This window comes from Brienomyrus brachyistius, chromosome 15 (genome assembly GCF_023856365.1).
Source record: "Brienomyrus brachyistius isolate T26 chromosome 15, BBRACH_0.4, whole genome shotgun sequence".
In the NCBI taxonomy this organism is placed as follows: Eukaryota; Metazoa; Chordata; class Actinopteri; order Osteoglossiformes; family Mormyridae; genus Brienomyrus; species Brienomyrus brachyistius.
Genome location: NC_064547.1, coordinates 5,724,786 through 5,750,891, shown reverse-complemented (window position 1 = coordinate 5,750,891; position 26,106 = coordinate 5,724,786). Strand labels below are relative to the sequence as shown.

The 26,106-nt window shown below is 45.0% G+C and overlaps 1 protein-coding gene across 4 annotated transcripts in view; it reads right to left on the bottom strand.

The window, feature by feature from the left end:
* Nucleotides 1-1,931: 1,931 nt before the first annotated feature.
* Nucleotides 1,932-26,106, bottom strand: part of tcf3b (transcription factor 3b) — a 30,130-nt gene continuing 5,955 nt past the window's right edge. For 3 of the 4 annotated variants that reach the window (XM_048976526.1, XM_048976528.1, XM_048976527.1), the window contains 18 exons: nucleotides 24,543-24,615; nucleotides 16,969-17,042; nucleotides 16,382-16,457; nucleotides 14,774-14,814; nucleotides 14,364-14,496; nucleotides 13,581-13,627; nucleotides 11,340-11,439; nucleotides 10,697-10,833; nucleotides 10,378-10,498; nucleotides 10,095-10,153; nucleotides 9,924-10,002; nucleotides 9,312-9,385; nucleotides 9,018-9,200; nucleotides 8,524-8,632; nucleotides 8,295-8,442; nucleotides 6,898-7,133; nucleotides 5,982-6,134; nucleotides 1,932-5,532 (listed from right to left, as the gene is read on the bottom strand). In XM_048976526.1, the coding sequence (XP_048832483.1) occupies nucleotides 5,989-6,134; nucleotides 6,898-7,133; nucleotides 8,295-8,442; nucleotides 8,524-8,632; nucleotides 9,018-9,200; nucleotides 9,312-9,385; nucleotides 9,924-10,002; nucleotides 10,095-10,153; nucleotides 10,378-10,498; nucleotides 10,697-10,833; nucleotides 11,340-11,439; nucleotides 13,581-13,627; nucleotides 14,364-14,496; nucleotides 14,774-14,814; nucleotides 16,382-16,457; nucleotides 16,969-17,042; nucleotides 24,543-24,615 (1,836 nt within the window). In that variant the 3' untranslated portion in view covers nucleotides 1,932-5,532; nucleotides 5,982-5,988. The remainder of the gene's footprint in view (nucleotides 5,533-5,981; nucleotides 6,135-6,897; nucleotides 7,134-8,294; nucleotides 8,443-8,523; nucleotides 8,633-9,017; nucleotides 9,201-9,311; nucleotides 9,386-9,923; nucleotides 10,003-10,094; nucleotides 10,154-10,377; nucleotides 10,499-10,696; nucleotides 10,834-11,339; nucleotides 11,440-13,580; nucleotides 13,628-14,363; nucleotides 14,497-14,773; nucleotides 14,815-16,381; nucleotides 16,458-16,968; nucleotides 17,043-24,542; nucleotides 24,616-26,106) is intronic. The other variant, XM_048976529.1, reaches the window with a different exon arrangement.

Here is a 26,106-nt window from a genome sequence, read left to right as displayed (position 1 = left end):
AAAGCGTTGCAGTAGATACCCTACATACCGTTTACAAGGTAACAGTTTTATTACATACATGTAAATGAGTGCACATGCGTGTCAAAATCTCACTCCGACCAGCTGACCGAAGTTGGCAACCCTGAGGAAAAATGCATAATTTAAAAAGGAGGAGAGACCAAAAGCCTTAGTATTTTAAAGAGTTTAGCACACTGAATAACACTAGAAGATATACTTGAACATCGAGTAAAACCTATGTTAACCACACGAAACTTCTACACGAAGTCATGGGAATAACACTCGTCAACAGGGAACAATGAGTCTACACTTGTTCGTTGTCATCTTGATGAGTTACAAAGGAAGTAGACATGCCACTGAATTTCCATTGGGGGCAGGAATGTATACAGGGGTCAAACAGCCAAGTGTGCAATGATATGAGTATATTTGTATTCCACCATAAAAGTTACGTTTATCGCATTCATTAATACATTTTTAAGTCTTATTTTATCCAGGGTGGCTCCAGCCTTGAGATTTGCCCCAGGTAGTTTGATGCGACTTATAGTCTTCCAACATAGGCATGTTTATAAATAAGCATCGAACAGTTTCAGCTGAATCATTAACTAGCCTCAGATATGCAATTCACATTCTTACAGCAATCTTAAAACTAAATGTTGATTTCTCAATTTCCCTTCATGCATTTTATAAGGGACCCCAACAGCATGCTACATTTTTTTGGTTCACCTTGCATTTAAAACTATGAAAAATATTCTCTTTAATCTGCCGGGAAACTGAAATTTTGTTTTAAAGATTCTGCTGCTTGTAGAATTTCAGATTGGGCAGTTTCAACAAATAATGGCATTCAGCACTGCAGCACGCTGGGCTCTCGAAGTGTTAGCACTTGGAAAATAGGTGCAATGAAATATACAAAAAAAAAAAAAATCTGTCAAAGGTGGCATTCTAATAAAAATCTGTCGAACCATTCTGGAAAAGCAATCCTAAGATTAACTTTGAAAATATGCCTATAGATTCATCTGTGAAACCACTATTTGAGTATAAGCTGGTATATTCATGCTATACAGCATGGAAACGTTCCCCTTATCCGCTCCTGTAGGGCCGGATTCCAACAGTTTGCAGATTTCCCTGGTCAAACACCCTAATCAGCCAAGCACCTTGTTTAGTAGGTGTCTTAGCAGGGAAATCTGTGATCAGTTTAGCAAACCGGCTTCCCAGGACCGCAATTGCAGAAACCTGCAGTATGGTATATTCTACAACCCTTGCTCCCAGGTCTGTCAACCATTAGAATGTTCTAGGAAGCACATTCTGAGCAGGAAGCTGAAGCCGTGTGGTGTCATACCTCCAAGTCTGTGCAGGCAATCAAAGCGTCACTGGGTCTGGGTCTGCCTCTAACCCCATGCTTTGCTCATTTACACACTGTCGAACAAAAGTATCTGCTAAGTAAATGAATGCAAATGCCTGTGGACCTCATAGCCCAAATCTGCCATTTTATTAAAGTGACATTTAATTTTGTGCTAAACCCCAATTCAATAACAAAGATCTGTTTATAAAAGGCTTAAGTAATGCAAACAGAACTGTAAATTACTTTGGCCCATCCACACTTTTCCCCACTCTATAGCATTTGCTCAGAATAAACATGGCATTTGGTTTATGGTTAGAATTCAAGAAATAGCTCTGATTATTGTAGTTAGGAATATTTTATTTGCCTCAAACCATCTACATAAAAGTTAACTGGAGCATTAATGAATTTGGAGCAGCCTAAAATTATATATAGAACAATAACTGCTTACCATTATATGCCATAATTCACTCCAAACCACAGCATAAACAGCACTGAAAGGTCACTGTGAATGACTGTCGTGATGTAGAAATTAAGACTAATTTTTTTTCCAATGGATCACGGGTTTGCTAGATATTACAAAAAATCATCAATAATAAAAAATGATCAAACCCTTATTTTTATTTTTTTAATTATACAAGTTTCAAAAGACAGACTGAAAAAGTATAATTCTGTTATTAAAAATGGCACATTTATTGCTACATTACTGTTATATACAGGACAGTTCTCAGTAGCTACATATACATCATATATATGTATATTTTTATATACATATATATAATGTATATGTATGAGACAGAACAGAAGACAAGGACAGGAGGCACTCTAAGAACACAAAACTTGTGTCCTCAATGCAAACACGAGACGCCGGGTTCCGTAGCAGTGCGCATCCGCGATGTGATTGGAAGGACAGCATACACCTTTGTTATTAGCGTCAGACAATTTCACCACCAGCAAAACATTCCACATGAGATGCACTTTACAACGATTCACCGAGAATGTTCAGCCTTCCCGTGGGAAGAAAACGCAGCAACCTTGGATTCAGGAGAGCACTGTTAAATTCTCTAAAATCACCAGAAGGGGCTGCATACTGTCGAGTCCGCGCCACTCGACGCTGTGATGTTAGAACAGCGAACTGTACGGCGAACCAGGCGTCTCCAAACTCATGTCTTGAGCAGCACTGACTGGCTGTCAGTCATGCGGCCGCTGCACACAGTAAGGAAGGGGAGGAGGAGGAAGGAAGAACAAAAAAAGGACAACAAATATACTCCACAGCACTATCTAAACAGTAGCTTGGAGAAACGATCAAATCCAGTTTAAAAACATCTACCAAAAAAAACAGGTTTTGCTCTTTTGTCTTAATGTTCCATTTCCTTCTTGTATATTTTTAACTTCTTTTTTAAGTCACATAAAATAGGATGTACCGTACATCATGAAATACAGGACACATTATTCTTTAAAAACAAACAGATTGATCTGAAAACATATTCAGGCACTGAAAAGGTTTCACCCTCCCATCATGACATCTGAAGTCTTTAGAATGAAAAGGCCACTGACATTTTTTAGATGTGAACTTGAAAGAAAATCACTCAAAAGAACTTCCCCATTCCAGACTAACAATGCACATACATTTTTTGTTTGAACTGGTAATTGCCTGAGAATTCAGTCGCATTCAAACAGGCATGAATATGGATGTATTGAAACCCTCTTTTTTTTCCTTTTTTTGTTTTTTTTTACTGACATGCAACACCCCCACTGTTTTTCATTTACACATTTCGCAACAAATTTCAGGATACTGCAGCCACATTTGGAGCCTAAAACCTATTATTCATGTGTGGAAAACGGATTTGTTTTTTAGGAGTAAACTTGATGCCTGTTCAGTTGAAAAATCCAGAACCAGTCAGCATCAGCATCTGAACTATACATTCCAAACCACTATGAATGAGGGAGGTTCTCCAGTCTCATAGCCTGATGCTCTAAAATAATATTCTTTAGAAGCATATACCCTTAAAATGGGTACAGGGTTATTACATGGTGTCTAACCTTCCTTAAAAGGAAATTAAAATCGCAAAAACAGAAATGACATTACATTTCAATTTGACACCACAAACATCCCTAGAATCCTCAAGAAAGATGGGTGGACATTCCTGTAACCACACAAACGTAATGGCCAAGAGTCCATTTGTTAACAAATAGCATCACACTAATGACTAGATTGGAAGTCCACTTATAACTATACAAGTTACACGACCTGGAGGAAGAAAAAAAAAAAAAAAAAAAACAAAAAAAAAACCTTTGTTCTCACCATTTTCAGAAAGTAATGCCACAAGGTAAATTCTCTTCTCCCCATTTCATGAAGTTCTTCAACCAAAACGTGAAATTCTAAGGATACACCTGCTCTCTATAGCTGGTAATTAGCATTTGCCTTCGAACAGACCACACACACATGACGAGAAGCCATCCCGTTTTCAAAAGCAAATCTGTGCTTTTGACACACTGACATCTCTGAATTTGTTCAGGTGAACAGAGTGAACTATATATAGTTACCTTAAAAATGACTGCTCCACTTAATGTCAGCTTAAGTGGAATTACATCAGAAGACAAATTTTACTCCAATTCATCCAGAGTACTATAGAGAGCAAGTTCCTCACAATCTTAGTTTGCGTTTTACTGTTGATCTTAAGGAAAAAAAAAAAAAAAAAAAAAAAAAAAATTCACCTTCTGAATTGAACTGTGAAGCAGAGAGGACATTTAAACAGAACGGTGACTCCTATGAGATTTAAAAATCAAGGATCGCATCTATTCCCTTCTACAAAAAAAAAAGAAGTCCCAGCTATAATTCTTTAAACACCTAAAATGTATAGCTTGATAAAAATATAATATATATATTTATATATTTAAATTTGCTCATCTGACATAAAATAACATCCTGACCTTTACCTATGCACGAACTGGGACACATAGATCATGTAGCTTTACGACACGCTTGCTCCGGAAAGCCAGTGCCAAGAAAAGGGCGCGGCGGGCAGAAGCTGGGAAGGCGGCGCTAACTCCGGGAAGGGCTGCGTCCCCGATTCCGGCGGAACCGGTCTGCCGACGGTCCCGGAAAGCCGCGATTTCTTCCGGAGGGACAAGCAGAAGGGGAATGTCAAATGCCAGACGGAGGGAAAGAGCATGTCACTTTAAACTTCCTGAAATCCCTTTTGTTTACTCGGGCGCCAGCCATAGACCAGGATAGAGGACGGGCACGTGCATTGACAGAGCAGGCTCGCTGCACTACAGACACGCTGTGAGAGGGAGAAGGCGAGGATCACGTGTCAACTCAAGCCTCCACACCTGGCTTGAAAATAAGTGAGAAGGGGCAACCCACGATATAATATTTATCTTAAAATAGTACTTCTCTTTAACACAGATATGCCACTAGAGAGAATTTGTCGAGCACAATACTGCAGGGTCCCCATGCCTTGCTATTTAACACTGGACTGGAAGAGTCAACCCCCCCCCCCCACCCCATGCAGAGAGTCCAATCAGCAAATCCGCACGTCTCGCTCCAGGCCCTGTCTTATGCGGAAGTCAAGCCTGAAAAGTCCAGATCGTTTCTTCAATATAAATATGGCTGGGGGTTCTCTCTCTACGTATATAAGACTACTGTTATTACTGACAAACTACACAGGAAAATAAAATAACTACACAGGAAAATAAAATAACTACAATTGCTCGTACAAGCAATTCCCAAAACAAAAATGGAAAAAAAAAAACCTTTGTTCCAAAGATGTAATTGTGTTCAAATGTCTCACAAAACATGCGACTAGGCACAGATCTCCGTGACTCATTTTGATGGTTAAACATCTCCCCTCCTCTGAGTAACTTTCTGGGCAGTGTGAGGAGTCCACGTGCTGCAGGACAGCACTAATCCATGATCCATAAAGTTAAGATTGATACCCAATGTTGAATTTTTATATTTTTTATACATACATACATATATATATAAAAAACACAAAATTTCACATTTGCGCTGGTAGCTCTGATCTGTCAGTTCGGTATGTCAGTTTTGGCAGTATGGATGTGTGTATAGGTTTGTATGTGCATTGCTATTCACTTGTTTGTACACAGACATCAATATATGCACACACTAAGAAGAATGATGGAAGATTCATATAAGGCCACATCTTCCAAGAACCCAGGAAATTCCACAGGATCTGTAGGATGAAAAAAAATTCACCATTAAACATATTTACAGACCGTTAAGACAGCTGTACATTAACACCAAACCAAAGGTTAGAATAAAACAGGCCCTAAATGACCAGACAGATTCTGTAACTTGCATACAATTTATTAGTTGTAATATATCATAAGATAATTATTCATTCATTAGTTTTCCGTTATTTAGGTTATTAGTTTCTATTTTGTTTTGCTATGTTCCATGGCCCAGGGGTGAGAGGGGGCTCTCTGTAAAATGGGACACTATTTTCTGCCAAAATGTTCTGTTATTATTATTAATATGTGCTGTAAATAATAGAGAGTCTTAAAAACAACAACATGTCTCTCTTTGGACTCACACTGGTATCCATCAGGCTAAGTCTTTAAAAACACTCAATAGCTGCATTAACCCTAACCTACTGTTTGGTGTATTCCTGCATCTGCCTACCTGCGTGTTACATATGGCTGACGGGGTTGTGCCCGTCACCTCCCAGGCCAGGGTGCCCCCCCGAGAGCGACATCTGGGAATCGCCCACCACCCCAGACACCTTCTCCTCCTCCCTCCGCTTCAGACAGGCGGCCTTGGGGTTCAAGTTGCGTTCTTTGACAGAAGAATGTAAACATCAGTCGCTGCACTGCATTGTATGGGACACAGCATCAAGGAGGACATGCTCTACTAAGACCTTCAAAAAAAAAAAAGTACCACAAGCAACTTCAGAAAGAGACCAGGTTCTTTAGAAGAAACCAGTAAGCCGAATACCAAAGATAAGATGGGTGAGACAGGAAAGTTTAGCATTAATAACCGACGCAGATATTGGGCCAGTGGTCGTGTAACTTTTTGGTCAAAGGTCTGCATCAGATTTTTGTTCAGAGGTCCGGAATAATTTGCAATAACAAAACAGCATTTCATGAACTTGAATGAATGAACAATAACCCTCGAAATGGACGTCAATACACAACAAAATTGGGAACTCCTTAACAAGCTTGCTGACTGGGGGGGGGGGGGGTGTTATGATGAGCCACGTTTGCGAAATTTTGTGGTTCTACATTTTATGTTTGTACTTCAAACCATGTTTAGCCTTTTGATGCTAACTGTTGTTTCATAAGGTGCATTATCAACTGGGTCCGGATTAACTTGCAGGTTGGTCCACATCCGGACTTTAAGAATCCCTATTAAAACCCAAGTGATTTCTAACCCCTTGCCTGCATGGGTCTCACTGCTTACTAGGCAAACTAATTACAGCTTCTTGGGCCAGTCTTTCCTATAGTCCTTCTTAGTACAGAGAGCAGCACTGGCCAGGTACAGTAACACCCCAGACAGAAACGGCACAGAGACGTGGGCGAGGGCCGGCTGGGGGTCTGACCTCGCACTTGCTGCTCCAGGTTGAGGATGACATTGACGGCCTGGTGCAGGATGAGCAGCTTGGTCTGAGGTTTGTCGTTGCTCAGGTGCAGCTGGCACATGCGGCCCAGCTCCTTGAAGGCCTCGTTGATGTCCCGCACCCGCAGCCGCTCGCGCGCGTTGTTGGCCACCCGCCGCTCCTTCTCCCGCTCGATCTTCACCTCGGCCGGGAGGTCTTCGTCATCTTCCTCGTCTTGACTGAAAGGCAGCGGCAACGAATATTAAAGAGGCACCTTGCAGCTGGAAACCAAAGCAGGCACCCTGACTCTCGGGCCGGACCGTCGGCGATAATATGGCCTCAATAAGCTACAGCAAGCTATCAAACAGCCAAACGGAAACAGCAGCAAAAGCTCATCGGGCTGCAATGTCATGGAGCCAGCAGCTCCACACAGTCATGGTACTTCTTCCTGCCATGTCTTAATACGATGAACATGGCAGCGAAGCAGCCCCCATTTCTCCTGAGCGTCAGCTGCTCATATCGCAACGCCGCACAATACCGCTGCTCAGAATCGAACACCAGCTACGTTCGTGTCATTCCAGGAGAACTCAAATGCAACATCTGTGCTCAGAATCTCCTTCTCCGGTTTCAATTGTTGGTACTCAACTTACAGCCACGCAACTTAATGATGCGGTCGACGCCTCCATGCACACAAAACGTACTTGGGACTCTTTTACGGGTGGCGTCTTAACTTCTTATTTAGACTGGACCAACATTTAAGAGAAGCGACCGAGGTGCAACTTAACCCTGCATGTTGTATAAAATACAACACTGTTAGGACTCCCTGTGCCCCCCCCACACACGCACAGAAAATGGCAGACAGCACCTCTGAACACCCAGTGTGAAAATACGCCAGGGAATACAGAACCATAACAAGAGAACAGCGGGACTGTTTTGTGTGCGTCTATGATGTCCCCAGTATGTGATAAGAACCTGTTATTTTGACCTTGTGGAGATCAGTGTTTTGGGAGGGGAACTTTAATTTTATAAAGACCCGACTGCTATAAAAAATAAAAATAAAAAAATACCAGAAGTCTTGTATTTTGCTTGGTGACTTATAACCGAGGTTAGGGCTGGGTGGGGGTTAAGGGTTATTATTCTTGGGATTAGGGTTTTTCCCAAATGTCCCCACAATATGATTTAAAAAAAAAAAAAAAAAAAAAAAAAAACAAACAAACATGCCAAAAGTCTATTTTGTTTAGATTACTTATGGTTAAAAAGTTGAAGTTGTCATAACTGGGATTAGAGTTAGATCCGTAGATATGAATGGTCCCCATAGAAGTATAACCCGAGTGAGTGAATGAGTGAGCAAGCAGCCCCCACGTGGGAGGGAAGACAGCCAGACGGGCCGGAGCGGACACCTTGTTCTCGAGCGCGCCGCCTTCGAGTCCTTCTTCTCGTCGTCAGACTTGTCTCCGACGGATGCGTTCTCGTCGCCCTCCTTGTCCTCCCTCTTGATGTCGGAGTTGCTGCTGGAGTTCGAGGAGCAAGCGATGGCGCCGGGTAGGCCTGCGGAGGCAGGCCGTGTTAACGTCTGTCGTGGCACAGAGCCGTCGGAGCCCTAAAGCAGCGGCCCACCCAGACGCTTACTGGCAAAGCCTTCGGGTTGTCCTCCAGGCTGCGCGGGGACCGAGGCGTGGTGACTCTGCAGGAGAGAGCCGCTGTGGGGGACACCTGCCGAATCTTCGTGATGACCACCCTAAGAGCACAGGCACCTTTAGCCACCTCTGAGAACCATGGCATACAACTCCGCAGGCTCACTTATAGCAAATCATCCATCCGTGGGTCGTGTCTATATTAATATTATAAACACTCATTTTTAGGACTTATGTTCTCATTTTTTTTAAGCTTTAGCCATCTCTCTCTGCACTGTGGACCATCCATGTACCATCTGCTCTGCACTAAGTGTACGTTCGCCTATCCTGGGACCCGTATGCGCAAGAATTTCTCCCCGAGCTCAATAAAGTTCATCTAATCCAATACAACAAAATCAATTTCTTATTGTCTTCCAGCACGAGATGACATGCTGAGAGATCGCCGCCCAGCCGAGCGCCAATCGCTGGCCCGCGGGCCCTCCGTCTCACCATGGCGGGGTGCCGGCTGCTCAGGGCCAGGCCGGCACTGGAGAAGGCCGGCGTCAGCCCCCCGAGGCCCCCGTTGTGCACGGAGGATACGGCACTCAGCATGCTGTGCATGTCCGAGTGCTGACCCACAGCGTGGCTGCGCAGCACGTGGATGGCTTCCTCGAGCCGGTCCTCCATCTTGTTCTGCAGCAGAGTGGTGGGCCCAGGAAGGTCAGAGCCAGAGACACGCAGAGTGGGCGTGTCCGTCAGAGAGCGCAGAGCAGCCCCCCCACGCCAACGCCCGCCCCCACTTACCAGCGCGTGTAGCCCGCCCTCGTAGTTGGGCGAGAGGGTCTGCGCAGGGGTCCGGGGCCACTGAGATCCGGCCGCTGGGGGGGGTGGACAAACAGATGAACAAATGAGCGACAAACAAACCCGGATTCAGGACTCAAGAGGCCTTCTTAGGAACTCTGCTCCAGTTACAAAAACTGCACCAATGAGTCAGAAGAAAATATACTTTCAAACACTTAAATACTTAGGCATCTCAAAAAATAGACAGTAACAACTACATTTTACATGTCTTAGTTAACAATCCTCGGTAAATTAAATCTAGATACTTACCAAATCCATATATAAATCTGGATTTCTGAGGATCAAGTGTCAGCTTTCTGTAGATCGCATCCATAAGATGCAGCATAACTGGTAATTTGCTATTCCCACGGTACACAGCAGATGGCGCTGTTAAGCCATTTTGAGACTTCGACAGCCATTGACCGCAGTTAAGGAACATCTGCGATCTTGCACTATGCTCCTCGTTTCTGCACGTCTCGAAAATCTGACAGACATGAGGCCCTGGCTAAAAATGTAACGCCCCCCCCCCTCCCAGCCCCCCCACCCCGTGGTACAACGTCAGCTTGCGTGCCGTACCTGCAACAGCTTGAGGGGAGCCCACTGGAGTGGACGGGGTGGAAGAGAAGTTGTTGCTGTTGTGGTCGGAGGGGTAGATCTGTAATTTTTTAAAAATGCAGGTAAACCAAGAGGCTCCACAGAGACGACAGGCTGAAGCCCCTTCGGGCAGCGGCGGAGGGGGGTACCGACCGAAGCCAACGCCTTCCCGATCTCGTCCCCAGAGCTCCCCGTCGTCGTGTTTCTGCTGGCTGCGAGGGAAAGCCACAGGCATGTCAGAGCACTAACATACCGCAGTGATACGCGCACGACTCCCAAAAAGAGAACAAAAACCACACGGGATCCGCAAGGCAAGACATGAACCGTGCAGCGCTTCCCATTGAAGAGAAGTTTCCAGAAACAGGTGCATATAATGGAGCCAATTAGATCACAGAGCAGTAACCGCATTAAGCGGTAAGGAGTCCGAGCGTCATACCCATTATGCTGTCTGCGCCATTGATGGGGGGTGTGTGATTGGACACACCGTACCCCCCCGGGTTGGAATGGAAGCCTGAGGGCAAGCTGCTGTTCACTTCGCTGCTATGGAGAGGGTAGCTCTGGAGGTGGGGTAAGAGGCAGGGGTCAGGGCGGGTTAGGGGGCAGACCAGGGCCCGATCAACACACACACACTCGAGAGGAAGACCCAAAAGAGACAAGAGCATTAAATGGACAAGCAGGGGTCTCCTGTGACCAGTGGGGAGACAGAAAAGCAAGTGGATAAAGCAGGGAGGGCTGGAAGTGATGCGCGTGCTCACCATCCGGTCCTGGGGGTTAATGGCGGTGAAGGAGCCAGGCTGGCCAATGTGAGGCGAGTTCCCCAGCATCGGGGAGTACCCTAGCTGGCCAGGTGGACCAGAAGAGCCCCAGGGATCCGAGGAGGGGTGCAGACCCTCTGTGAACACAGTCAGAGGGAGATGAAGAGAAATCAGCGGAGCTGGACGAGATGCCGCAGTGAAAGAGCGCGCGCACCCAGCACGCACACGCGGCCATAATCCGTCAACCACTGTCAACAAGTTTCTGAAATTTAAAGCAGCTCAGAGGAATGTGGGAATGAGACGGGGGATTTTTTGGGGTCGGCGCTACCTCCTGCTTCTGCAACCATCAATGAAAGATCCAGACAACTTCAGACTTAAATACAATGCAAACTCGACACAATCACAGTGCATAAAGGAGTTAGGCAGTAACAGAACGCCCGTCGTTTAAACTGCATTCAGCTCAATGATCGGCTTTGGGCAGGTCTCCTATTTCTGTAAACAGTACAAAGTAACGCAAAGTATTGACTAAATGAGTGAAATACACACTGATGAAAATGGTGTCAAGGGAAGAGGCACCGTTCGCAAACACATAATCCTGCATCTGAAAGCAAAGCTGCCCCCAGCAGAGCCCGAGACTCCTCACCTTGCATGTAGAAGGAGCTTGGATAGACGGTCCCCGGCTTGGGGGCAGGGTACCCCGTATTGTCCCTGTTGTATTCGTCCCCAGACGTCGAGGCATATACCTGCAAAAGACAAGCAGCAGGAACGTACCATCATGCTTCAATCTGGAGGGGTGATTTCGGAGCCGCTACTCACTGCCACCGGCAAGGCTTCTCCAGCGGGCGGGGCGTCGGCAGGTAAGCAGAGCCTGTCTAGCGGTACGCTAACGACGCTGTTCGTTTCACACACGTTTCCCATTGTGTGTGTGTGTGTGTGTGTGTGGGGGGGGGGGGGTTTGTCATGCGGCACGGCTAGCAGCCACGGGGAGGGGGCGGAGGCTGGCAGGGTCTGCACGGGCCTGGCGAGCGGCAGCTGTGTCACACAGGGAGCGGCGTCATCAGGGACGGCGAGCAGCGGACACTTCCTCCGGTCCTGGAGCTGGCCAAAATAGCAGTGCAGCCCACCGCAGCCGCCCGGACCCCCAGCTACCACACCCCCCCAACACGAAAGGCCCGAGCAGGCTGCCCAGTTCCCTAACAGTCACGTCCCCAAGCGCGAACCCATCCAGAGGGGCTCTAGAAACTGCCACCCCCCAGATTGAGGGCGATGAGCTTGCGAGTACGAAGGGGGTACCTGGGGTAATTCTCATGTCTCGTGTGCCCTATGTGTCTGAAAACCTTTTTTAAAAAAATAAATAAATAAATCGAATATCGCCACGCAACTAAAAATGGAATTGTGGCGACTACAGTCAGAGGAGCAGCATGTGTCCTTGGAGGTGCCCGCTATGGGCAGCCGGCACTGCAAAACCGCCCCAAAGGCAAACATGTAAAAACACCCCCTTCCCTGATGCCCATCACATGCTCATTCATACATACACACATTTTTATATATAAATATATATACACACACACACACACACATTTTTTTGCAAGGAAGAAATAAAAGCATAGGCAGCAGAGAATGCAAATCCAGCTAGCTGACTTTTTCTGTAATTTGATTTAACAGGGAGAAGTGGAAAGGGAACGGAGAGATGCACTTCTAATTACGGAGCCATCTGCCCGTTCCTGGAGCCTGTCCAACTCCACAGGCAGCTGGGCTGAGGAGAGGGGGGTGGGGGGAGTTTGGTGGAGGGGGGTTGGCTCGGCCTGGGAGGGGGTTGTGACAGAGCCGGGAGGAAAAAAAAAATGCAGTGAAAAAAGGCGTTGACCAAATATGAATGTGGTGGGCGTGGGGGTGGAGCGGGGAGGGACGACACAGGGAATATAAAAAGGAAACTTACAAAACTGTAAAACCCAAAATAATCCGAGAGGAAGGGGCACAAAAAAAAGCAAAGGATGCACTGGGAGGGGGCAGCTTTGGGCTCAAAGCAGGCTGACGCTCAGACATGAGGATTTGGGGCCTTTGACTCTTTTAAAAAGAATTAAGAGGTGAATTAGGGGAATGAGTCCATATTTGGGGAAAAGAGAATTTAGCAGAGGAACGAACGGCAATGTACCGGAGATAGAGAGAGAGAGAAGGAGAGAGAGAGAGAGAGAGAGAGAAAGCCAGTATGCACTGGATAATGGGAAAGTGTGAACCACAGTGCGGCGCAGTTCACTGATTCAATGAAGGCCTAACAGATTTGGAGGAAGTAAGGAAAAAAAAATAAAAAATTTTAAAAACTTGCTTAAACGTCACCAGTAAAGGCCAACTGAATAGTGCAGATGATAACTTTTAATAAGGGTAAAGACGCCCTGAAGCTGCCAAGGGACTCACATGGCCTGCCTGTCCAGGGCGTGGACAGGGCACAGGAGGAACCTCGGCACACACGGGAAAGGGAGACAGCGAGCCGTAATCTGGGCTCAGACGGCGGCCTCCGTCGCCTCCGAGCATCATCGTTACAACTGGGTCACACTCACAGGCACTAATGTGCAAGGCGTGGGGGGGGGGGGGGGGTTAGCTTGCGAGTTCATCTGCACCAAACCTACACGGAAATGCACTCACTGTACAATATTAAACAGCGGCTGGCTGATGGGCTCTCCATCGACAAACGTTAAAAAATTACCCTAATTTAATGTTGCGTGAATATCAGCGTGAAGATGTGAGATTCGCATAAAGCAGGAGACACACAGATGAGAAGGGCGAGCGTAGAGGAAGAGGAGGGTAGGCCTGACAGCCTGCAGAGCACCGAGTGGAGGGTCTCCGGACATCAGGCCGACATGGACAAGCCCCAGGGAGGACTCACCGAGGAGGGCAGGCCGGGTGGAACCTTCCTCTTCTTTGGCTGGGCATCTGAAAGGGAACCGAGAGATGCAACACACTGCTATGAAGCAGAGTAACAAACCCCAGGTCTGCAGGACCCTTTAAGAGCCCCGTCGAGGGCCTGAGTTTCCCACCAGTGCCTGACCTCAGAATCGCAAGCTTCTCACTTTGCTTCACGAGAATTTCCACCATGATTTACACAGTGACACTCTGCCCTCACTCAGGATAAAACGGCAATAGAGTTTCATGATTTCACAGCCACTGCCTGTTAAATATAGAGACCTCTCACTTGGAAGTAGGAACTAAAATATCAAATGAAATCTTATCTAGAGGAATAATGTCGTAATGGTACAACACTGACTAAATTTATTAGGTCACAAAAAAAGATGCTGCTTAACTTGAATTAGTTTATTTGAGCGGCATTACTCAAAGTTGGATACCGCCCAAAAAACCTCCAATCTTAGGGAAAGACCAGCACGCTGTCATCTGGGGAAATCAAACAAAATCATCCATGGTAGGTCAGTTATACCAACTGAGACTTTGGGACAAACTTTGAGAAGGGAGCTATAAAAAAAAAAAAAAAAAAACGAACTGAATTTCATGCATTTAAACTACTGTTTCCCTCAATTTCTACATTAAGAAATGTACATTAAGGAGTAAGACCTCCGGACAACAGCAAACGGGCCCTAACAGCAAACAAGGATCATTGCAAATTCACAGCTGAATTTTTGTGGCCTTGCCCTTCGGCGAGTGAGAGCCAGCTTACCGATGCCGCCGTCGGGAGGACGCCTCCGCGCGTTGCCTGGATATGGGGAGTAGAACTGGGAGGCAGATTTCAGGCCTGAGGGAGACATGGCGTCGGGGCTGGACATAGCTATGTCACCTGACAGGAAGCCAGGCTGCAGACAGGGGAGGAATGCAATGTGTCATTCGCACGCAGGCGTAGCCGTAAGGCCGAGACATGGTCAAAGGGGGCGGGGGCCACAAGCCTGAGTACATAATGTACCCTCTGAAACTGGTGCTAAGGGAAAGGCACTTTTCTGGCCCCCCACCAGGAAGATGCATGTACCAACTCCGCCTCATTCACACGGATTTTCCTACAGAGGTGGAAGCGCGGCACCGGCCTGTAAGCCATCATTACAAAGTGGTGGGGGGAAAATGTGGAAATATTCTCACCTGAGCTCCAAAAGAAGAGTATGGGCCCCTTTCGTTTTTGCCTTGAGGAGACAAAAAACAAACATATTTGGGTGCTTTGTAATACGCACTAAGGTGACGCTAAGCTTAGCAACAAAAGATGCTGATCAGGAACAGCAGTAACCTTGTCAGTAATGGCAGACAAACAGCATTAAATATCAAAGATATTCATCTCCGCTTGCTCACATCATCACAACCCTTCTATTAAACCAACCTACTTAGGGCTAGTTTATCCCTGCGTTTGCACGTATTATTGCTACACAAGCAGCGCTGCCGCTCATATTTGCACGAGTAGTTTACGTCAATCTGGAGGACTAAAGGTCATGTCCACCAGGGGGCAGTGCGAGAAAACCATTTTGGTCACCTCTGTCGTTTCCAGTCTTACTTGTTTGCATGGGGTTGTGGCGAGAAATGTTGTACGCTCCCTGCCATCACAGCCAGATGCTAATTCTTTAATACTGCCGCATTCTCAATATTCTACCCACTGCTCCACATTGTGCACAGCACTTCGCTACCTCATACTGAAGTTTGCATTATATGTTAGATATCTTGTGCTAGTTAGTATTACAGCTAAACAATACTGGGAGGGAAAAATATTTTTGCAATAAAATATTGCAATAGTTATAAAGCAAAAATGAGTTTTAAATATATAAATTTCAATTTTCAACTTTAAACGGACAAACATACTAGATAATGCTGAAAAGGAGCCATCAGTAAAATTCCACAGCTTGCTAAATTGTTTCCTATAACAATATAAATGTTCTAGCGAAACAAACCCAACACTCTCAGCAGATTTTCTCACCAAGATTTCTAAATACCGGAACTGTATTGAAAAATAACACTGCTTATCAAAGTAGGCAAATAAGAATTTCCAGTTAGAATTTCATTGTACTTTGTACATACGATGCTACTTTCTTCGCTCATACTAAATTCGGAAGCAGAAGGAACAAACTGGCATTAAGTCTGGAAGATGAGACAGACACACACAACTTGGAATATTTTCTTTTACCCTGGAAAATTTTTAATTTTGAATGTCTTTCGGCCACTCATTCTTAAAAGGGAAAAAAAAAAATCTGACCACATGAACCAAGATTTTTGGTGACACTGCATGTCATGTATGCGTAGTGCTAATACCTAGTGTTGGTGCACAAAAGATCCATGGAATAAACACAGAAAACACGTGACAGCCATGATGCGTTATGAGCGGAGGATAAACCAGCGCTTAAGCCTGCTGAGATTCACTCCCCCCCCCACCCAGAAATAAAAATGTGCTTGTAACCCTGCATTCAAAGATGGAAAATTTCTACTGTACGTATGGATCAGAGAGAATGAGAGCAGCCTTAGTGTCAAGCCACGCTGTCGAGCGGAAGGTACAGGCCAGCTGCATCTAGAGCCGACCCCCAAGGACTGTTTGTGCTTGACTGCCCTTAAACCGCCCCCTCCCCCCTCAGCGTTTTGTAGCCGAGTCTGGGGAGACTTTGGCACCGCGTCTCACCCATGCCCTCCACCCGCATGCAGCCTCAAACAGTCACGCGTGCCCGTGGCGCGCTGGGCGAGCACGCAACGATGGCCATTTGGCGAGTGACTTACCGACGATCCCTGAGCTGAGGTAGGGCGACGTGGACAGCCCCTCGTGCTCGCTGTAGTGTGCCCCTTCGCCGTACCCCTGTTGGGACAGGGACTTGTTCAGATCGTAATGCTTTGTTTGTTTTTTAAACCGTACCCCTTCTCCAGTCTGTCCTTCTCAGACCATGATTGCAGTCTCAGTCAGACCCCCCTCCCCATTTCATCAGGGTATACACTGACATCTTAATTCATAGCTCAAACATTCTGCATTTACAATTCCTTTTAAACACAACAGTTAAATATTTCAGTTTAATACAGCAAGTCCAAAAATTTCTAAGTAAAAACCTATTAAAGATTTCCCAGTATTATCCATCATGTTTATCAGAGGCCTTCCCCTTCGTGGAGAGCCAGTGGGCTGAGGCTGCTGTTTACCAGACAGCGAACTCGCCAGCAGGAATCAGCTGGGCCACGCTAACGGAAACCGGCGATGTTAAAGGGGTCAGTGACGCAGCGGCGTGGCGACACTGAGCACGGGGCTCCCTGCCGCCACGTTAACAGGCTCACAACACGGCGCAAACGTCCGAAAACGCAGACTCCCGGGCCTCGCTTACCCGTCCCTGGCTGAAGGAGGGGCTGTTCTGTTCTGCGGAGGGCCAGGACCCGGAACCAGCACGCTCGTCCATACCTAGGAAAGACCCACGTTTACCCTTCGAGAAAACCACAGCGAGACAGTGCAGCGCCCCCTAAAGACATACTTGGGTTCATGCGACATGCGTACTCATTTCTCACCAGTTCATTTACAAAGACCCCTGACAAAAGGCAAGAGGACGGAGTTCTGCATTGACAAGGCCGGCTGTAGACAAACGTTGAACTTTGTTTTCGTAATAATTAAAACCAAACATTTTTAAAACTCCTGCGCACCACCACACAGCATCATCAGGGAAAAAAGGCATTTTCCCCCTTAAGCATCTGCATGGGCTTCTGTGCCAAAAAGCCCTCCCCCCACCCCATTTGTGGTCTTACACTAATTAAGTCAAGGAAACGGTAAGTTTTAATTTTTGAAATGATAAGTTTAATATATGTCTGTATGCATGAATATAAAAACCTAGCCATTCATTCTGCAGCCATGGTCTCACAAGCCACAGAAATGCACCTTTAACACACAGCGTATAACATGCAGGCAGGCAATGGGGAGAGCATTTTAAAGACTGCTGAAACAGAGACAGCTAATAACCCCCCTCCTTTCCGAGTCGTGCGTTAAAGCTGCACAGGCTCTCTGGAGAAACGAGTCTTAATTGCATCCTGATTTACATAATTGTGCATATTAATGTGCATGCCTTATGAATATTCATATTTTCTTTTGATTTTGTTGTCTAATTAAAACAAAGAGGGAAGCGGGGGAGGATCTGAACTGCGGAGAGTGAGAATGAGCGACGGGGCTCAGAGAGCAGTACAGGCTCCTACTTGTGCGCCACCAGCCGCGGCTTCCAGCAACGGACGCAGCCGCAAGCGCAAGAGGCCAGAGAGCAAGGCCACGTTACCCCCTGCGCTGCTCCAGATACCAGCTGACGAGCCCACTAGGCCCGTAATTACCGGAGTAGACACGGCACCCAAAAGAAAAGACCTGCAGCGTCACAGGGCACAGATCAGCGGTCGGTCGGTGTTTGCTGGTCACCGAAAGGCATCTCCACACAGGCTCTCTGCGATATGTCGGCATCCATCATGGAGCGGTTTCATAAATTCGGGTCTGACTCAAGGCATATTTGGACGTAGCGTACACCCACGGACGACCGCGACACATTCACACGTACCCAGCGCGAGCACGCGGCACACAGGGCTAAACCATGGCATCAGAAAAACAGTTTTCTGATTTTCAGGGAGTTGCGTAAATCAGCAGCGAGTTTATCAAAAACAAAAATACAAGTTTCACATGTGTGACAGCCTGATGTTTAGATTCCAATGTCCTTTGATTCACTATCAACAAATCAAAATAAAGTTGGACTCCTGACAATACTCAAACCTTAACCTGAAAAGGTGTGATGTTAAATAAGGAATCAAGGCTCAGCCGTCTGCATCTTCAAATCAACGGTCCAGCAGTGTAATCTCTCACATTTGGTGTCGAAAATGACATTTTAAGCCGCTCTCTGAGGTGCATTGTGACTGCATCCTTTTGGCAGGGGAAATTAATGTTCCAAATTCAATGTTTACCACATTTTGTGGAGTAATTAACTCAAAAGCAATTAAAGCAGGGTGTAGAGAGGCTCTGCAGTGACAGACACCAGGCAGTTCTGCCAGGCTCAAGTGTAAGAGAAATCAGCAGGCAGCCAGTACACAAGACTTAATACGTTTGTGCCATTCTGGCAGGGAGGGGTACTGCTTATTTATTTATTTTAAGAGCTTTTATTAAAAAAAAAAAAAGGTGTGGGGGGAGGGGAGGTAGCAAGGTTTTACATACAGGGGTTATCAAAAAAGTGATGGGGCAAAAAAAAGATCTAATTGTGCATAGTAATTAAGTCTTATACATATTCATTGTGATTTTTTTAATTTCACTCCTAATTAAAAAAGCTCTAATATGACAACTAGATGAAGTCAAAAGGGGAGAGGTACGTGCGCCTGTCTTACGAGTCAGAGACGCTAACCGCGTACGAGGCGGGCCTCCCCGCCAAATCCATGCTTTAGCTCCCACGGAGAGAATCGTTTTGTTCAAATGCTGCCGGACTTAAGGTCTTAGCGGGAGACGATCCTACACGGGGCTCCTAATACATGTCAGTCAGAGCAGAGCCTGGCTGTCAGCTGCTATCACAACATACTATGTAGGACAAGTCAGACTTTGGCAGCGGCCATAGATTAACATGTATAAAAGATTTGAGTTGCAGCGCTACAGATAAGTTGTAAAGTAGTACACGGCACGCGAGGGTCCGCTCACGGGGACCTACTGACGGCGGAGCAGAGACGCTAATTCTGCACAGAACCGGAGGATCTTCGCACAGATCGGAACCACCCAGGGTGTGCCAAGGCAGTGATGGAAAAGCTAAGATGGATCAAGTCGGAGGCACATGCGAGCACCAAAGAGGTGCCGCGCAGGCCAGAAGCTTAAATGTTTTTAATGAGCGAATTTCCTGAAAAGCAGCAGCCCTTCCTGATACAGCCGGACACCTTAACAGAAGGGCAGGTTCCACGCTGAAACATTAGCATCAGCCCAACACTGACCGTACACGTTGATGTTAACAGATACGTTCATTTGTAGATGTCCGCATTTTCGTTCAAGAACTGCAATGCACGTGCCACAGTCATGTGCTCAGTTGGATTAAACTAACCTGCCAGAGGTGGAGGGGACAACGCATAACACAGACTGTTCTAGAAAACGTTTCAGAACATAGATGCGGTAGGATACAGAATAACAGCACTATAGAAACAAAAGAAAATAAGTTGATCATAACCGTAACACCAGAACCAAATGATTTATTAAATTCAATCAAACCCTTTTCACATCTGTAGCTCTGTGCAACCATGAGCAGTTCCATTATTAACAGGAGAACATTAGCGAGTCGGCTTACACGCAGGCCTAAAAATGACACTGCCATCCCATAGTTCTGCTAATGAACTGCATTCGGTGTAATGGGAAAGGACAAAGGAAATGTTTTTTTTTTTTGGGGGGGGTGGGACTGTATCAACATTCCTACGGGGCAGAGCGGGACACGTTTTGCGGTGCAGGGGCTGGGAGCTGGAGCGCACCCATTTGGAGGCAGTCGCATGGGTTAATGGCTGGAAGGCGGCGGTGGGGACAGGCGGCAGGTGACGAGAGGGAGGGAGCGAGCTGCTCCATTGCTCAGGACTGTTGTATCTGACACGTGCAAAGTGATGAAGGGCCGGCAGCTGCAGAGGTGAGCGGGAGAGGCTGCAAGGCTGCCATAGAGCCTCCGTGCTGTGTCAACATGGGGGTGGGGGGGGGCTCTTCAAGCCTTTCAGACCATTTCCTGCAAGCCAGCGGGTGAGGGAGGGGGTGGGGGGGCTTTCCAAATAAGGGGCGGGCGAAGCCTTTAAAGGACATGAGCCACGCTTCGCCTTTGTTTCCTTGATGTATTCTCACACTTTGGGGGGGGGGGGGGGGGTTACCATAATGTCTCAATTTCACAAGGTAAGGGGAAGTAAGCTAGACACGTTCAACCAGCGGGTGAACTTCGAGCAGACAGTCGACAGCTTTATCAAGAAGGAGCGAGCGAGCGAACACTACAGATTCTATCTGCAGAAGCATCCACCTTTCTGTATGACAAGCAAACATGATTGTGGCATCGAACACAAAAGTTTAGAGTCCAAAGCTCACACATCATACAGTCACACATCATATCACCCATAAGAAAAGCATCATCAAAAAAATATATTGTAGCGACACTGGCATAAAGCTAAGCTAGACTTCAGAAGCACAACCCAACCCGATCAGAGCAGTCTGGGGTCCTTCAGAAAAGAAAAAAAAAATCCATTTTCATTATTCAGCCATAAGTCATGCTTTTGCAGAGCAATTTAAACCTACTTAAGGAATATCCAGACAGCAGCCTCAATTGCTCACTATTCCCACTATAAAAAAGATAGACTAATCAGGTTCTCATGCCTGTATTTGCCTTTAAAAATCTCAAACAAGATAACGAAAAACAAGTTTAAGAAATTTCACACACACCTCTAACTCAGATAACCATTATTATTTTTTTATTTTTTTATTAAGCAGTCTGACTAAACCAAAGGATGGGTAAAATTGGAATCTTCATATTTGTCTAATTTGAAATAAATGTGTTGTTACTTTGAAATAAGTTAAGACATTTAGCCGCACACAGTCGAGTTACTTTTGGTATTCCTCCCAAAGCAGAGTCACCTAAAAATCTATTTAATAATTTGTTGAGAGACCTGACAGATTGCAATAACAGCAAAGCTATTTGTTAAACTCACTGCAGATTAACGAACCCCACAAAAATCGCCGCTGCTAATGAAACAAAGGATGGGAATAACAGTCCTTCCTCGGGCTAAGAATTCTGGGTATGATTTTTTTTTTTTTTTTTTTAATGATACTAGGGCCACCCAATTTGGCAGAGGCAATGATCAATTAATATCAATGTAAATGTCCAACCTGCATATGTGGGGAAAACACATTAGGAAACAGGTTTCCAGAAGCTAAGAACACTCTGGAGATGTGTCACCATCTTTAAAGAGAACTGATAGTGATGTGTAACAGTAACACAGAGTAAGGTGATAGTTGCTCGATGACATTGAAGATGTGAAACGGCAGCAGAAAATTTCCGGATTTCCATTCTTCATCTTCTCCCTCATCATGCACAAGCCAATGACAAACCATGCATTTGATGTACCTTGGATTTAGTAGTATTTAACGGCCTTCACATTCTGATATACAAAACAGTTTGTCTAGTAACTTTTGTTCAGCATGTTGCGATGGGTTAAAAAACAAGTTAAAATAAAATCTTACCTTTTTGTCCATCAAAACTAGGTCATCACATGCTTTTATGACAAAGTGACTGAGGCCTTTTGCTAAATTTGTTGTTGCAATTTTTGTGTTACTCATTAGCATTGGCAGTACACCAACTGGTTCCTTGCTCTTTTCACGTTACTAGGCAACAATACTATGGACATGAGTCTCTTTCTGTAATCATCCCCAGAATATTGATTGTTTGGTCTGTATGGGTAACTTTCCTTTGGTTTGCAAGCATTACTTAAAACTCGAAAACCATACCTTGTCAATACTACATTCTTGCAATTCCAGGATGCATCAAGAATGATTTTTCAAAAAAAGAAAAAAAAAAAAGATTTCCGAATTCGAGCAGCTACACAGCCTTCATTCCTGCCCAAATGTGTTCAGCACATGTAGTAGGGCGAGGAAATTTCTAAGCATGCACGGGGAATAAGGTCTGAAACTATCTAACGAGACAGACTGACGGAATATTTAAAAGATAGCAGGCAAAGGGGAAAATGAAGATTCCACCAAGTGAAGAATCTGTAAGGCTAAATAAACTGTACACAAAAACGCATATGGGGCAATAAGTGCTTGGCTACTTTGGGTAAACAAGGTTACATTGTACAGATGCTAAAGTACTATCTGCAGATGCGTGGTATCATAACAAATGCACAAACAGACGTCTGACATCTGCATTAAAGGTGGGAGCGAAATGTGACACAAGAGAGCAGAAAGGGAATTCTAAACTTTTCCCAAAAAATTAACAGCCAGTTCATTTTCAGCTAAACAAAGATTTGGACCGAAAAATAAACTAAATATTCACCATAAGCCTACTAGCAGAGATGGAATTTAATCCTTTATCCTTTTAACACTCAAAATAAACTTTAATATTGTGAACAATTAAGTAAACTGTTTGGAAAAACAAAAATGTTAAGTTGGCTCGCATATAAAATGAATTACTCTGCAAGTCCAATAAGATTCAGACAAAATCAATGCATTTAGTTAGCGTACAAAAGCCAGTGACCACTGGTTTTGTGTAGAACAGGTAAAGGAGTCTTACCCTTGAAGGTATCATTAAAATTTATGTTGACAGAGCATAAAGCCTCCAGGATTGGTCACAGAATGTTACATTACAGCATTTACAGTTCTATATTAGAGGGGTTGAGAACAGCTGGAACATAATGCCGTCAAGAGGCAAAAGAAAATAGAACTTTTCCTTGACACCACTTTGGACTAAATCCTAGCAGTTTAACTTAGCTCAAAGAGCTAACACTAAAAACGACTATAGAGGATTCTAATTGGGGTGAGCACTCCTACAAACAAGGCACAGAAATTTCAGAAACGGAAAGATACAAATTTAAGGAGAAAGTAGAACTGGATTAACAGAACTTCCTACCATGGTCATGCAGAATAAAACTTAAGGATATCGGTACTCTTCTAAATATTAAAATTACCAAACAGGAACTGTTCATTTTCAAATTTAGATGCTCTTTTTCAACATTTTCAAATTATCATAACGGGTAAAGAAAATAAAAAACCCTCACAAAAGCTCACGAAGCCTCAGCCGGCGAGAAGCAGCAGTGACACGCTTTTAGTTTTAATCCCCTTTCTGGGTATTTCCTACAATAAACGACCTCTTAGATAGAAGGGACGCGTGAATGTTTACCCAAATGCCATTAGTTTGCTTATACCAACAAAGTCTCATTCAAATGCTTTACGACATTATGGGCACAATAACGTGCAAAAAGAACACAAGTGTAGTCACCTAGAAGAGGGGATGCGGACAACAACAGTAAACAATGCACAACTGGATCTCTGTACAGATGCAAAAATACACATTTTTATTTGAGCCTTAAACATGCTAGATGTTGAGTGGCGTGTGGGGAGCAGACCGTCTTACATTTCATATGCTAACTCGTGTTCTCATTGCCAATACTTTCAAGCACCTCTTCAGAACTTTGTGCAGTAACAAAATAAACCAGTAACCAACCCCACAGGTTCAAGTTTGGGGGAAAACGAGTAACAAAGCTAAAAAGTACATCCAGCAGTATTCTGACACTTTGAAATTTATCAAGTGACACAAAAGCAAAATTCTAGGATAAGGAATACCTGTCGGAAAGTGAAAACTAGCTTCAAATAAAATTAAAAAAAGAAAAAAAAAAAACGCTACAACATCTGACCAAAAAGGACCCATTTCAGGTTCCCTCCGTTCTAGGATTCCAGATCTCCAGTTGATGATATGTAATACATCTACAAAGTTCAAAGGCATCACAAGCAGCCTGAAGCTTTTGCTCTGTTCAACCATCTCAGAACCATAAAAAGGAAGGGGTGGGGGAAGGGAGGGAATCAATGCATGCATGTGCCTGCCCTGGTCTCTTGTGAGCTCACAGAGTACAGGCTGATCAAAGGCAATAAGGCTGGGCAGGAGGTTCGCTGGCCCAGCGCTGAGAAAGCCCAGACAGAGGATAATGACAGGGGAGAGCCAGGGAATGGGAACACTTACACAAGAGCATTTCCACCACCACAGGACACTCTACAATTCAGCCTTTAGAGCAGTGAGCACCAGGCAATATGCTGGACACCGTCATCAAGACATTAATTAGCCTTAAAAGAAAGCTAATTTAGATCAATTAGAAGTGCACTTTCAAACATTCAAGGGGGAAAAGTAAGCGGAATGCCCCGAACACATTGAAAACATGTTACAAGCTCAATCATGCATGTGCTTACTTGATCCTCCGAACTGGCTGCTGGCAAGTGTCGTTGGCCTGTTCTTCCCATTAGCCACAGGTGGGGCAAACATCTGTGACAGAGGGGGTGGGGGGAGATGATTGACACCACAATAACATTCAGATAAGAGCAGAGCACGCCATGCATCGTCACACCGCTAACTTTTCCCGGGACAGATACCACATCATCATCTTTGCCAACGGCCACACATTTTACTTCAAGCAAAAAGCAAGCCAACTTGTGGTTAAACAGGGGGGTAGGGAGGTACACACAAGCAGCCATTGAAATTCAAAAGAATCTGTATGTAGAGCAGTCTACTAGGCAGCGTGACAAAGAGGTTGCTGGCTTCAGCTGTAGCATATTAAAGATTTTTTTTTTTAGTTACCTATCAAAAACAGACTAAGTTGGTGGCCATTGCGTTTTCTAGATTATTAAGTTTAAACTAAGACACGCGTGGCATTTTTCCTCAGCTAGTTACATTACATCACATGGTATTCAGACAATAATTCCTTCCAGTTTACCAACAGTTTGCATTTAAATCTAAGGACAGATTTAAATATCAGTAAGTTTTAATTACTCATGGAATTGTTATTTTAGCTAGGGCCAGATGACGATAACATTTTCTTAATTAGCATTTGCAGCCACACATCTAGACACTCTGCAGGGATGGCAAATTTCCATTACAATAAATTAAGTCCACCTTAGGTTTTTAATTAATCATTTTTCTTTTTGTCCACGCTATGTGCCATCTCCATGCATACCACTTTTCAGTGTCCTACAAGCCACATAGTTAGCAGAAGAAATCAGGAAGAACATCCACAAAATCACCCCTATGACCCACCACTAATACAAGAAGAGCGTCATCGCACAGAAGACATCATGGGTTTATAAAAAAAAAAAAAAGTATGGGCACACCCACCCACCACAATTCAGGATGGGCTGAAGAGGGGGCTGAGGGTAGCATGTACCCAAAAAGTCACCAGCTCAAACAATATGACAAGCCAGGCCATATTTTTGGAAGCCCAAAATCTAAATGACAGATACAGAATTAACAGAAGACTAATCAGGGTTTTTTTTTTTGGGCTGTGTCTATTTTGTGTTGGGTATTTATTCACAATCACTTTTTTTGAATCATGTTCTGGTTACATTTAAGCGAAGCACAGAGATTTGACTAGGACAACGCTCAAACATGCTGCCAGCACATCGGGCCTCTGCCGAGACCCCACACTAGAATGGAGCAATTTGTGAGGTCGATTCTAGGAACAAACGAGTCCCATGAATGTTAACCAGTTAAGGGGCTCAATGCATTTAATCCGGTCCACTCCATTTTCACTGCACTGCCTTGGTTCCTTGCCATTTATGAAGTCATTCTCAGAGCTGAAGAGTGCCTCCTGCTTTCAAGCACTCGTTCTGCATCTGAGCAACATTCTGCTCATTTCTGGCTTCAGCAGAAGAGGAAAGCCAGTACCTGACGTTACCATCGAGGGAAATTAATCAACAGCATATACGTCCTGAACCCGGCCGCATTTGCAAACATTAATTGTAAGCTGGAGTCCTGCAGCAC